The sequence below is a fragment of the Pituophis catenifer genome, unplaced genomic scaffold (assembly GCF_029215685.1).
Source record: "Pituophis catenifer annectens isolate HBS135680 unplaced genomic scaffold, rPitCat1.0.hap2 SCAF_5, whole genome shotgun sequence".
Lineage (NCBI taxonomy): Eukaryota > Metazoa > Chordata > Lepidosauria > Squamata > Colubridae > Pituophis > Pituophis catenifer.
In genome coordinates, this window is record NW_027256885.1 from 60,237,501 (window position 1) to 60,251,851 (window position 14,351).

The 14,351-nt window shown below is 47.2% G+C and overlaps 1 protein-coding gene across 1 annotated transcript in view; it reads left to right on the forward strand.

Moving 5' to 3' along the window:
• SETD2 (SET domain containing 2, histone lysine methyltransferase) overlaps positions 1-14,351 on the forward strand; it is a 179,355-nt gene that overhangs the window by 1,441 nt on the left and 163,563 nt on the right. The window contains exons 2-6 of the mRNA XM_070944397.1: positions 2,165-2,296; positions 5,544-5,672; positions 7,321-7,444; positions 9,243-9,320; positions 12,937-13,034. Of these exons, the coding sequence (XP_070800498.1) occupies positions 2,165-2,296; positions 5,544-5,672; positions 7,321-7,444; positions 9,243-9,320; positions 12,937-13,034 (561 nt within the window). The remainder of the gene's footprint in view (positions 1-2,164; positions 2,297-5,543; positions 5,673-7,320; positions 7,445-9,242; positions 9,321-12,936; positions 13,035-14,351) is intronic.

The window sequence follows — 14,351 nt, forward strand, 5'->3', positions numbered from 1 at the left end:
CATGCCTAAAGTGGGATTAGAACTCTCACCATCTCCTTGTGATTGGCCCAAAGTCACCCAACTGGCTTTCATGCCTAGGGCAGGACTACAATTCACTGCCTCATGGTGTTTGGTCCAAAGTCACCCAACTGACTTTCATGCCCAAGGTGGGACTAAAACTCAGAATCTCCCGCTTTTTAGCCTGGTGACTTAACCACTAGTCTAACCTGTAATGAGCTTCACTTAAAAAAAAAAAAAGTTGGCTAGCAGGCCAGGTATGGATTCTTTATTAAATTTGTATGCTGTGGAGGTGGGATCTTCTCCTAATCTACTAGCTGCCTCCAAAGTAGGATGCCCCTTCGGTATCCCAGGCCAATAGGGTGGGTTCAAATGTTACCTCGAGGGCTGTTAGGTGCAAAAGATATCCACATGTGAAAGTTCAATTAAAGTGATTTATTGCTAAATGCCTATGCACAGGAATTTTCTCAACTGATTGATTGCTGAAAGTCTATGCACAGGAATCTTTCAACTAAACTGATCGATTGATGAAAGTGTATGTGCAGGAATCTTCAACTAAACTGATTTATTGCTGAAAACCTATGCACAGAAATCTTCTCAACCACCTACTAGGTCCTGAAAGAGCCATTTGGACCCATTTCCCACAGAAAAGAAAACACCAGGAGCCAGAAAACCTGGGTGGGCGTGGCCAACTCGACGTCACTCATTCCCACCCAGTCACATGACACACATCCCCCAGCCACACGGAGCATTGGTCGCTCGGGGAGGTGCGCGACTTTCTCTCTGCCCCGAGACACTGGCCCGGCCCTGCTGCAGCCAATGCTCTGCGTTGTAATGGGCTCCAGGAGGAGCAGGGGACACTGTCTCCCCCATTGTGAAGTGCGCTATATTTAAGTGTGCTGCGCAAGGCGCTGCAATAGCAGGGAGCAGGCCATGGAGGTGGCGAGAGCACCGGCGTCAGCCGCAGCCGGGCCTGGCCAGTGTCTCGGGGCAGAGAGAAAGTTGCGCATCTCCCTGAGCGACCAAGGTGTGCAGCACCAACAAGGGCTGGAAGAAAAGGCAAGTACAGGGCCACTTCGTTCCTGCTCTGGAATATGGAGCAAGTCTCCATCCGCCACCATCGCCCTTACCTTCTCAGGCGAGGAGTGACTGGGAGGGAAGGGCGAGGGGTGGGGCCAGCCAGTGGTGGGATCTGGTTCAGCAGGAAGCCACAGCAAGGGGCCCAAAGAGCTGCGGGTTGCCGACATCCGTACTAGGAGTTAGCTAAAGGTCAACAGAATTGAAGAGGAGTTGGACTTAGCGCGCTTATGGCTACATAAGGATTCTAGGCTGATGACTCTTTTCACCCCCCCCACCCCCCAATTCTGCCACTCCTTCTCCTGCAAGGGGCATAAAATTCCAAAGGGCATGAGCCCAGGCAGAACAGACTCTTCTCCTTGACCCCACCAGCAGGAATTCCTTGGCTGCCGGGATCTGGATCATGCCCTTTCTGATAAGAGTGAGTGGGGTGGGATTCAGCTATCCCATAGACCCTAAAGTGTTGGACCTGAGAGAGTGAGAATGGGGTGGATCATTACAATTCCATCCTGTACTTTTGACTTGCTCAGGGATCTCTAGCGAGAAAAAAGAAAGAGCTGGAGGGGTATACTGTTCAGATCCAATGAGGGGAAAATGCTTTGGATCGGATGTGAATTTACTTGTGTGTCTGCGGGCTCATTAAAGTAGCTACACCTTTTTGTGGGTTCATGTGGCTGCAGAATTCGGATTGGGTATGAATTTACTCAGGGTGTCTGACAGCTCATTAAAGTAGCTATATCTTTTTTGTGGGTTCATGTGTCTGCAGAATTTCGATCAGGTGTAAATTTACTCATGGTGTCTGATGGCTCGTTAAAATAGCTACATCTTTTTTGTGGGTTCATGTGGTGGCCACAGAATTCCACCTGCAGTCAGTACGTACAACACAACTGGAAGCGATGACTTCACACTGTTATGAAGGTAAAACAGCATGTCCACTGAACTCAGAACCTTACCGAGGTTCTTGAAAAGTTTGGCCTTAACATAAGACACTGAGGTTAAGAGAGGGCAAAATAATTGGGTCGGGCTTATTTATCCTGTTCAAAAGAAAATTTTCCTGAATTTTTTAGTCAATGTAACATGATCTCCCTAGAAAAAAGAATAAGTTGCACCGGGACATCAAACGGATGCTGTGTGAATGTCCAATGGTTTCCAAAGAAGAACTAGCCCAGGGAGAGGTGGCGTGCGGAGAGGACTGTCTGAACCGTCTGCTGATGATCGAATGGTAAACCCCTTCTTGCAGTCCTTTTTAATGCCATGCAAGGAGAAAAACATCGCAAAATGGAATCTGTTTTCTGATGGTTAAAAGTTGCATGCACTCAGTGTTTTTATTTTAACAGTGGACATTGGTGGATGATGAACACATGACATTTTTTCCCTTTTCCTTTGTTACGAGTTGTGTGGTTTATACCATATTGCTAATTTTTGCCTAAAAACAAGTGTAGTGAGTTGATAGACTTTCATTGTACAGGTGGTCCTCAACTTACAACCGTAATTGAGCTCAAAATCACAGTTGTAAGTAATGCTACTCATTAATTGAGTCACCATGTGCCCATATGCCTGATTTTATGACCTTTTTTGTGGCAGTTGTTAAGCAAAACCTTTACCCACAATGGATTGGAGGTTTTTTTTTTTGCCAAAAATGAGAAGTAAATAGCAATAGCACTTATTATTATTATTATTATTATTATTATTATTATTATTATTATTATTATTATTTATTGAATTTGTATACCGCCCTACTCCCGAAGGACTCAGGGCGGTGAACAGCCAAAAGATAAAATACATATAATACAAATGTTAAAAAACCATTAAAATACAATTAAATAATTTGGCCCAGAAAACAAAATTTAAAACACCCCAAATTATAAGACAAATTTAAAATTTTAAAAATATAAAAACAGTTTAAAACAGAGGTTAGGCCAGGCCGGCCTGCTGGAATAGGAATGTTTTGAGGGCATGGCGGAAAGCACGCAGATCCGGGATCCTCCGTATCTCCGGGGGGAGCTCGTTCCAGATGGCGGGTGCCCCCACAGAGAAGGCTCTCCCCCTGGGGGCCGCCAGTCGACACTGTTTGACCGACGGCACCCTAAGAAGCCCCTCTCTATGGGAGTGTACTGGTCAGTGAGAGGCTACTGGTGGCAGAAGGCGGTCTCGTAGATACCTCGGTCCTAGGCCATGGAGCGCTCTAAAGGTGGTAACCAAAACCTTGAAGCGCACCCGGAAGACCACCGGGAGCCAGTGCAGCTCGCGCAGGAGGGGGGTCACATGGGAGCGCCATGCTGCTCCCATAACCACCCGCGTGGCTGCATTCTGGACCAGCTGGAGCCTCCAGGTGCTCCTCAAGGGGAGCCCCATGTAGAGAGCATTGCAGTAGTCCAGGCGTGACGTGACGAGGGCATGAGTGGCCGTATTTAACGAGTCCCGATCCAGAAAGGGACGCAACTGGCGAATCAGGCGAACCTGATAAAATGCCCTCCCGGCCACAGCCATCAAATGCTCTTCTAAAGACAGCTGTGAGTCCAGGAGGACACCCAAGTTGCGAGCCCTCTCCGTGGGGGCCAACGACTCGCCCCCAATAGTCAGTGATGGCACCAACTGACTATATCGGGATGTCAGAAACCACAGCCACTCGGTCTTGGATGAGTTGAGCCTGAGTCTGTTTCTCCCCATCCAGATCCGTAACTTAGACTTATATATAACTTAGACTTATATATCACTTTACAGTGCTTTACAGCCCTCTCTAAGCGGTTTACAGAGTCAGCATATTTTCCCCAACAATTTGGTCCTCATTTTACCCACCTTGGAAGGATGGAAGGCTGAGTCAACCTTGAGCCTGGTGAGATTTGAACTGCCAAATTGCAGGCAGCTGGCAGTCAGCAGAAGTAGCCTGCACTACTGCACTCTAACCACTGCACCACTGTCAGGTATGCTTCCTTCAGTATCCAGGAAAGAAAACCCCAAACTCAAGCATTTTGAAGAATTTGGTACTTTTACTGAATATGAAAAGATTAACATCCCAGTGAAAAGCTGGAAGTGACCAAAACGCGCGAAATGCATCTACTAAGCTGCTTCCCCCCCTCGTGTTTATATTTTCTCAGCCAATCTAAAGGTCTTCCAAAGGTCAGGTGGCAACACGTCTGGCAGCGTCATCCATCAGGAATGTCGAGACAGTTGGTCGCTCATCCCCTTCTGAAATCCAGTTTCGATTCCCACGAAGTCCCCTCCTACAAAGACAAACCCCCTCCTGCTCTCTTCCCCCCCCTTTGCTCCATACCTAATCCCTCCCCGTTTCTTATGGCAGCTAAAGCAGGAAAGCTGATGCTGACAACCACTGAGGCTCATAAATACTGATTTTTAGCAAAAAGAACCCTATTGTGAATCATAGTCATGGTTCAAACAGCCGTAAATGTAGTCCAGTTGTTGAGTGCCCTAAATGCAGTCGTGTGACCAGTAGGAGGATGGGTGTCAAAGCTTCAAATCCGGGTCATAAGCAGACCTAGGGAGGTCTGTCACTAAGTGACCAGTCGCAACTTGAGGACTACCTCTATTGATATGATTAAAACTTTTCCCCAATATTTATTTATTTATTTGTCTCTTGCCTTTCTGCGTCTCCCAGCTTTATGTTCAGAGGTAACTTCCTTAGAAGTAGGATCTCGCTGCTTAGAGTGTCAAAGTAAAGGCCAATCTTATCTCTGTAGGGATGATGTTCCACAGGGAAGGAACCACCACAAAGAAGGCCCTTCTTCTGGCTTCCACCAGATGGACCTTCTTAAGATAGAGGACCCATACATCTCTTGCCTCTCCACTATGGTGGGTCAGGTAGATGTAACTGGGAAAATATGGTCCTTCTAATAACATGGAGGGAGCCACCATGGAGAAGGGCTTTCCTCTGGGTCCCACCAGATGGACCTCCTTAAGAGAGGGGACCCATAACATCTCCTGCCTCCCCACTATGGTGGGTCAGGTAGATGTAACTGGGAAAAGATGGTCCTTCAAATAATGGACGGAGCCACCACAGAGAAGGCCCTTCTTTTTGGTTCCATCAGATGGACCTCCTTAAGAGAGGAGATCCATAATATCCCCTTCTTTCCTGCTGTGGTGGGTCAAATGGAAATAACTGGGAAAAGATGGTCCTTCAAGCAACAGTGAGAGAGCCACCACAGAGAAGGCCCTTCTTGGTCCCACCAGATGGACCTCCTTAGGAGAAGAGCATCCTAATGTTCTGTGCCTCCCTGCTCTGGTGGTTTGGGTGGATGTAAATGGGAAAAGATGGCCCTTCAACAGAGAGGCAGCCACCATGGAGAAGACCCTTCTTCTTGGTCCCACCAGATGGACTTCCTTAAGAAAGGGGACCCATAACATCTGCCTCCCTGCTGTGGTGGGTCAGCTAGATAAGACCAGGAATATAAACCATGGAGCCATTCTGCACATGGTCCAGTGCACTTGTCAACTTGCTCTCTGTTGTTTAGTTCCTCAAGGTGTCCCAATGGAGAGCATTGTTCAAATCAGCAGTTTCAGAGGAAGCAACACGCAGATGTGGAAGTCATCCTGACGGAGAAGAAAGGCTGGGGGCTCAGAGCGGCCAAGGACCTCCCTTCGTAAGGCTTCATCAAACATGGTCATTTTTGAGGAGCACAGAAATTTTGCAAAAAGAAAGTGGTCCTAGCTCTGTGGTCCTGGGGTGGATTCTTAGCCATACTTGTGCCTTCATGATTCTATGAATCATGGATTCTTACGATTTTATTGATGTATTTGTATCCCGCCTTTATTATTTTTACAAAAATTCAAGACAATGAACGTACCTAATATTCCTTCTTTCTCCTATTTTCCCCACAACAACCCTGTGAGGTGGGTTGGGAGAGAAGGACTGGCCCAAAGTCACTCAGCTGGCTTTGATGCCTAAGGCGGGACTAGAACTCACCATCGCCTGGTTATTGACCCAATGTCACCCAGCCAACTTTCATGCCTAAGACAGGACTAGAGCTCACTGTCTTCTGGTGATTGGCCCAAAGTCATCCAGTGGCTTTTGCACCTAAGGTGGGACTTGAACTCACTGTCTCCTGCTTTCTAGCCTGGTACCTTAACCACTAGACCCATGATGGCACACCAGTCGTTGACCCAGCCCAGTTGTACCACACATGCGTGCGCGCCTCCTGCCAGCCAGCTGGTCTTCAGGTCTCTGCCGCACATATGCGGAGGGGCAGGGTGCATGCACAGGGGGGTGCAGGTTGGTGCAGGAGGCTTTCCAGGCCCAAAACGGGGCGCAGGGGTGCCATGTGAGGACCCCCTGCACCCCGTTTTGGGCCTGGAAAGTCGCCTGCACCAACCTGGAAGCCAAAACTGGGCGGGGGCGGGGCACATGTGGAGGACGTGCATGCATGCGCGGGGGCAGGGCGCATGCGCAGGGGGGCACTTGTATTGCATTTTGGGGGTTCGGGCACACGCATGCCCGCTTTGGGCACTCGGCACCAAAAAGGTTAACCATCACTGCACTAGACCAAATGGGAAGAAGACACCATGGTGAAACTCTGCAACCGTGCCAAGGCTCCAGAATCTGATCAAGGCTGTCCTCCTCATCCCAAACAATTAGTAAAACCAGAAGTTAACAAGGTTAAAATGAAACATCTTCAAACCAACCCTTGTTCCTCCTCCTGTCTTCCTCTCAAAAAGGAACATAGTAAATACAGGTAGTCCTCGAGTTACAATTATTCATTTAGTGATCGTTCGAAGTAACAACGCAACTGAAAAAAGTGACTTATGACTGTTTTTCACACTGATGACTTACTTACACCCCCATGATCATGTGATAAAAAATCAGATGCTTGGCAACTCATAATTATGATGGTTTCAGAGTCCCGGGGTCAAATGATCACCTTTTACAACCTTCTGATGAGCAAAATCAATGGGGAAGCCAGATTTACTTAACAACCATATCACTAACTTAACACCTGCAGTGATTCACTTAACAACAGTTGCCAAAAACATTGTAAAATGGGGCAAAAGTCACTTCACAACTGCTTCGCTTAGTAACGGAAATTTTGGGCTTGATTGTGGTTGTAAGTCGGGGACTACCTGTTCTAGGAGAAACTTGGAGCAGTGATTGTCTTCAAGGCAGCAAATTTGTCTGGGAGCACCACCATCCCCCCCCCCCCGACTCAGTTGTGGGTCAAAGCCCAAGTATTGCTTTGTCTTAGTTGTGCGTTTGTGCCTTTTTTCATCTTTTTGTCTGTCTTTCGTCTTGCTTAGTAACACCTTTGTCCTTGAATACTGCGGAGAAGTCCTGGATCACAAAGAATTCAAAACTCGAGTGAAAGAATATGCACGAAACAAGAACATCCATTATTACTTCATGGCCTTGAAAAACAATGAAGTGAGTGTCAATATTCATGGTAAAAAATTAGGGATCACATCCTACACCGTTGCTTGTAGCATGAATAAAACATGGTGTTTTAAACCATGTTTAAATTAAACGGGGTGGAATAGTATCGTGTGCAACGCAGAGGACAGGATTGCATGTAAATTCTCCCCTTTTTTTCATATGACTTCTATATGACTTCTTCATGTGACCTATAGCAAGTCGATCAAACAGAGCTTCAGACTTTAAACTGAACAGAATTAACAACATGCCTTTGCTGCTCTTTTAAGTCTTATGGGAGGGGCCAATCATTTCCAAGCCCTACTCCAGAGTCCCTTTTGTTTTAACTGTTCTTGCCTTCTGGCAGCTCTGCGCATGCACGCACTGGGAACAGGCTCCCTCTGTTCCTCTGCCTCACTGAGGTCCGACTCTGGAGGCTCCAGAGGCAGCATGTACCTCCCAGATGGCCCTTTCTCTGCCTCCGACGCAGAGCCCTCATCCGAGCCTTCCCCAGACTCCAGGACTGGCCCATGTTCCTCCCCAGCCTCCTCACTGTCCGACTCTGCTGCCAGCTCCGCAGGCTGCTGGTGGACCACAACAGGTACATGCTGCCTCCGGAGCCTCCAGAGTCGGACATCAGTGAGGCAGAGGAACAGGGGGAGCCTGTTCCCAGTGCGTGCATGCGCAGAGCTGCCAGAAGGCAAGAACAGTTAAAACAAAAAGGACGACTCTGGAGTAGGGCTTGGAGATGATTGGCCCCTCCCATAAGACTTAAAAGAGGAGCAAAGGCACTTGGGCCTTTGCAGGAAGCAACTTTGTTAGTTCTGTTCGGTTTAAAGTCTGAAGCTCTGTTTGATTCTGGACTCCGTGTGGCTTTGCCAATTAGGTCTTTGGCAGCGTGTCAAGGGAGTTAAAGGTGGGTGATTATCAGCCTTATCCTGAAAGACTCTTTAGAACTATTTGGGACTCATCTGTGAATGAACAGAATTCACAGCTGTTGCAATAAAAGAGGTTTTTGTGTCTACTCGTGTTTTACTGACTCAGGAAGCCTAGGTCAGAACACTTGGCACCCAGCATATATTTACGACTATTTCAGCGTCCCTGGGTCATGTGATCATCATTTGCGACCTTCCCAGCCGGCTTCTGATAATTAAATCCGGGAGAAGCCAGATTCACATGATTCATTTAATTGCAGTTAATTGCTTAACAGCCATGGCCAGAAAGGTTATAAAATAGGCGTGACTCACTTAACAACCACCTTAGCAATGGAAATTCTGGTCCTAATTGTGGTCATAAGTCAAGGACTACCCATATACAGAATCTCTGGGCAGTAGTAGTTGTCACTATTTTTTACAGTGGAACCGGCATGCAAATTGATAGCAATTTACGTAGATGTGTGTGTTTTTGTCTGTTTTGTTAATTTTTTAAATGCAAGATAAGCTGTCTCTTTTTTAAAAAAAAGAGGTACAGGTAGTCCTCGCTTAACCACGATGGACTGGAGATGCCCATTGCTAAGCGATGCAGTCATAAAATGTGATGTCATGTGACCATGCTGACTAACAACAATTCCAGGATTTCCAGTTTCCGTTGTTAAGCGAATCTTGCCTGGCTGTTAAGAGAAGACATCTCGTGACTGTGACTCACAATTTCCTGCTGGCTTCCCCACTGACTTTGCTTGACAAAAACCATCAGGACAGATTACAAATCAGCTATCAGTCCTACTTCTTCAGTGCCATCATATCTTTGAATGGTCACAGAACAAGTGGTCGTTAAGCGAGAACTACCTCTGCAGCAATTTCCTTTCTCTTTTCAGATAATCGACGCCACACAAAAAGGGAATTGCTCTCGTTTCATGAACCACAGCTGCGAACCAAATTGTGAGACACAGAAGGTGAGTTGTGGAACAGTGATGTTGGCACAACTTTTCTTTCTCAGACCGACATTTTCAAGAGAAGTATTTTTAAATTAAAGTAGAAGTGCCAGCAGGACAGTGATATGCGGTCATTAGTTGATTGCTGGTGATTTTAAAATTATACTGAGTTGTAAAAGTTGATGGTTTAAAATTTGAATTGTGGGTCCTCAAGATGTCTCTTGTGTTGTGGTTGAACCACTATGCATATTATATTAACTATGAGTCATAAGTCATAATGTTCTTGATGGTTCCTTAGTAATTTTCCACCATGACACTCACCAACATTGACAGGGCCAGCCAGTAGTTGCTCTGACCTAGGCTTCACAAAAGCACGAAGCAGACTCCTTATCCCGACAAAACCCCTTTTTATTAAGCTGTGAATTCCTCTCATTCACATCCAGCAAAATCCCGGCAAACAGTCTTTCAAGGGTGAATTTACAACCACAGACCTTATCAGGCTTGGAGAGCTGCCAGGCCGATATCTTCCAAACGCAATGCTGTACAAGAAAATACTGGGCAAGGAGTCTCTGAGAGTCATGAACAGATCTTCACACTAATGAAATGAATTAATTGCCTCCTGCAAACTCCACTCCCCTTTCGCTCCTCTTTATTCCCTATGGGAGGGGCCATTCACTATCCACCTGAGCCTTTACTCCCAAGTCAGCCCTTGTTCCTTAACTGTTCCCTTCTCCTGGCAGCTCTGTGCATGCGCACATCGGGAACAGGCTCCAGCTGTTCTTCAGCCCCACTTATCTCTGACTCCGAAGGTAGCTGATAACTGTCGGACGGCCCTGGCCCCATCTCTGCCTCCGATGCAGAGCACTCATCAGAGCCTTCCCCAGACTCCAGGACTGGCCCATGTTCCTCCCCAACCTCCTCACTGTCCAAGTCTGCCGCCAGCTCTGCTGGCAGGCCACAACAGTAGTATATAAAAATAAAAGCAGACCGCACTCCCTTCTAGCACTGATGAGGTTACCTAGTTGGGTCAGGAAATGTCTACAAGAAAACTACCAAGCTCAGAGAGCACCAAGGACCCCACAGTCTTCCTCCTCCTCCCATTCTTCTGTGTTCTGACCCGGCTCGCAAACACGACAAGCCCTTTGTAGTTAACAAAACGTTCCCTTTATTAGGAGTGTCAGCAGCTGCTCTCCCGCAGCAGGCTACGAAGTCTCTTAAGTCCTGTGGAAAGTGACGCTCCCTTTCCCCCTGAACTGGCCCAACACACCAGGAGTCTCTCTCTCTTCACACAGTTGCAAAGGAAGTCCTGGAAGGTGCACTCTCTTTCTTCCAGCAGCAGACACACACGCACACACACACACTCACTCACTCTCGGAAGGCGCTGCGGATTCCAAGAAGAATCTTGATAATTTCCAGACAGGATTCGGAAGTGCAGGCTATCAGTGGCTGACTGGCAAGGAGATGAATAGTTGTCTGCCACACCTATTCATCTCCGCCTCCTGCCTTTTATCCCCAGAGCTAGGGTGGGGCTTCGCTACCAGCGGTGGCTCTTCCGTCCCAAGGATCGGCCCACAGATTTCCGCTGCTTTCCTCTCCTCTGCCTTCTGCGCATCCACGCATCCACGAATCAGGCACTGTACCCAGCTGTTCCTCCTCTTCCTCATCAGCCACCTCCAGACCTGGGAGCTGTTGACTCTCCATCTGAGGGCTGATGGACGGCCCAGGCTCCGCCTCTGTCTCTATCTCTGACAGCTCCATTCACTCTTCCCCCTCGGAGCTCTCAGATTGCCTTGATGCTGGCCCTGACTCCCACGCCGCCTCCTCATCTGATTTGGCTGCTGGAGGGACCGGCGGCCGACAGGCCACAACATTCTGCTTTCTGCAAACTCTGCTCCCTTCTACTGTGTTTCCTCGAAAATAAGACCTGGTCTTATTTCCTTTTGGGCTTGTAAATAAGCAAGGGGAGGTCTTATTTTTTTTAAGTGCAGGAGGTGGCGAGCGTGAGGGCCGACGGGAGTGGGAGTGCAGCTACCACTGGCCCCACCCTCTCCATCTCATTGTCTGCTTGCCCGTGACTGCAACGGGCCAAACTCTCGGCATGCCTCAGCCTCCACCTGCCCTGCCTGCTGGCCCAGCTGCTGCTGGGATACTTATTGGCTGTGGTGGGTGCCATGCTGGCTGCCAAGTGGCTGCCCATGCTGCTGCTGGTCTCACTGGGGCTCTTCCCCCTCCTGGCAGGGCAGGTGGAGGCCGGGGTGTGCCGAGAGCTTGGCTCTGATTGAGGCCATGGGCAAGCAGACAGTGAGACAGAGGGCAGAGCCAGTGGTAGTTGCCCAAACACTTTTCGATTTGCTCCATTCCCAAATACCACATAGGCAACCAATCACTTTTTGCCCAGACGGAGAAATGACCGAGACTCAAAGCTTCGTGTGTTTGCAAAGGGGACAAATCGATTAGCTCCGTTTCAAAGCACACGAAGCTTCGTCTCCCTCTGGGTGACCGTGCCAAGCAGGCACCCACACTGGGTGTCAGGATCACCTGCCTCTGCCTGCTGCCGGTGCCGCTGCGCAAGCCTCCCGCGAGCCTTCTGTGAGGCAGCTGTGCAGCACGTCTGGATTGCCTGTCTTCTCCCCCCTGCCTCTGCCTCCACGCTCAGACTTAACGGTATTTGCACTGCGCCAAGGGGCCGGTGGGCTGCGTCTGCTGCCCGACACTGTCGGTCCCCATGCTGGCTATGCCAATCCCCCTGGTCTTATTTTTGGGATAGGGCTTATTTTAGGCCCACCCCAAAAAATCAGGTTAGAGCTTATTTTCGGGGTGGGTCTTATTTTCTGGGAAACACAGTAGCATTGAAGATTTTACCTAGTTGGGCAATGGAAATGTCTGCAAGGAAACAACCAAGCTCAGAGAGCACCAAAGACCCTATAATCGTCCTCCTCTCTGCAAACCCCCCTCCCTTCTAGCACTGATGAGGTTACCTAGCTGGGTCCTGAAATGTCTAGAAGAAAACCACCAAGCTCAGAGCACCAAGCAATACGCAGTTCAACTCTGAGCTACAAAGACTCTTCTACCTACATAAACTCTTCTGTGTTTTATGACTGGTTGCTTAGCAACCACTTGAAATTTCAAGGAACCAACCTGGGGGTGACTTAAAACCTGATTTTTAAGTTCCAGTGGTTGTGTGTCTTTCCCTCCCTCAACCCCTTTTGGCGTGAGATGGTTCCTCAGCTGTGTATATTTTTTAACTGTCTGTCTGTCTAATTTATTGAGTGTCCATCTTACCCCAAGGTAACTGGGCGGTTTACAATATTAGGAAGATAAACTTTTTACAACACCTCTATGCAATAGGAACTAAATCATTTTTAAAAAGATAAAATACACAATCCTAACTAAAAATGGCATCTGTTATTAGTCTTTAATCTCTTGTGCCAGGTCTTTAATCTCTTGTGGAAAGTCAAGAGGGTTGGAGCTGACCTCACTTTGCAGGGTAATGTTCATAGGAAGTACATGTATGGTCTCCCTGGTTCTTTTGGCATTTGAAAGTTAAAGTGATTTCTAGTGCACTTAAAAATTAAGATACCACAGTTATAAAGGTGTAAATTAAACCTGTTGTCCTCTTTTGTCCACCCCATTTTAGTGGACAGTGAACCGGCAGCTGAAAGTTGGCTTTTTCACCACCAAGCTAGTAACTTCCGGCTCAGAGCTAACTTTTGACTACCAGTTTCAGCGTTACGGGTAGGTATTGCTTCCTTGTTTTAATCCCATTTCCTTGCTATTTGTCTCTGTCTCCTGAGCAGGAAGAGTTGTATTTTTTCCAGATTATTTTCAAAATATTCCAATATTCTTGCAGAGAAGAAATTGAACTCTGCAATATACGCGAGAGTACAGCTGCTTAAGTTGAAGAATTGAATCTCTCCATCTTCTTGTTAAATATCATTTTTTTCAGGGAGGGAGGGAAGAGAAGGAGGAAGGGAAGGGGAAAGGAAAGAAAAGGAAGGAGAGAAAGGAAGGGAAGGAAGGGGGAGCTGGGAAGAAAGGAAGGGAAGGGAAGGGAAGGAGGGAGGGAGGAAAGGAAAGGAAGGGGGAAAGAGAGAAGGAAAGGAAAAAGGGAGGGTGGAAGGAAGGGAAGGAAGGAAGTCAATTGCTTTCGAAAAATTAGAGTACAACATTTAGATATTGTGACTATCTTCAATGTGAGAATAAGAAATTTGCTTGGTATATGGTGTTGTCTAAATGATACAGAAGGTATTTTAATTTAGTGTGGAGTAGCATTAGTTATTTTATATTTGTATGACAAGTTGCTGTGAGCAATTTTCTTCCATGTGATTGTTTCCTAAGACACTTGTTTTGAATCAAGTTTGAGTAGCTAATGCTTCTTTTAATGTCTACAAAAACGGACATAGCTTTGGTTTTTAGAGTAAATACAGGGAGTCCTTAACTTACGATGACTTGTTTAATGGCCTTTCGAAATCACGACGACACTGAAAAAAGGGAATTAGGATTTTTCACCCTTACGACCGTTGCAGCGTTCCTGTGGTCACCTGATCAAAATTTGGAAGCTTGGCAACTGACTCATACGTAAGAAGGTTGCAGTGTCTTGGGGTCACATGATCCCCTTTTGTGACTGTCTGACAAGCAAAGTCAGTTTGGAAGCCAGATTCACTTAACAACCATGTTACTAACTTAACAACTGCAGGGATTCACTTAAGAATTGTGGATGGATGGATGGATAAGTAGGTAGATATATATACATGCATACATGATGGAGCAGGGGTGTCAAACTCATGGCCTGCAGGCCGGATGCGTCACGTGCTGGCCACGCCCACCCCTGGTTTAACAAAGGGGGAAAAAGTCCTGATATGTCACGTGACAACGTGAGTTTGACACCCCTGTGATGGATGGATGGATCAATGGACAGATATAGACAGAGAGGTAGATACAGTATATATATACATACATGTTGGATGGATGGAAGGATAGATGAATAGTTGAATAGATAGAGAGATAAAGATGAGATGAAGTCTCTTTCAGTCCCTCAGTGTTATGATGTTT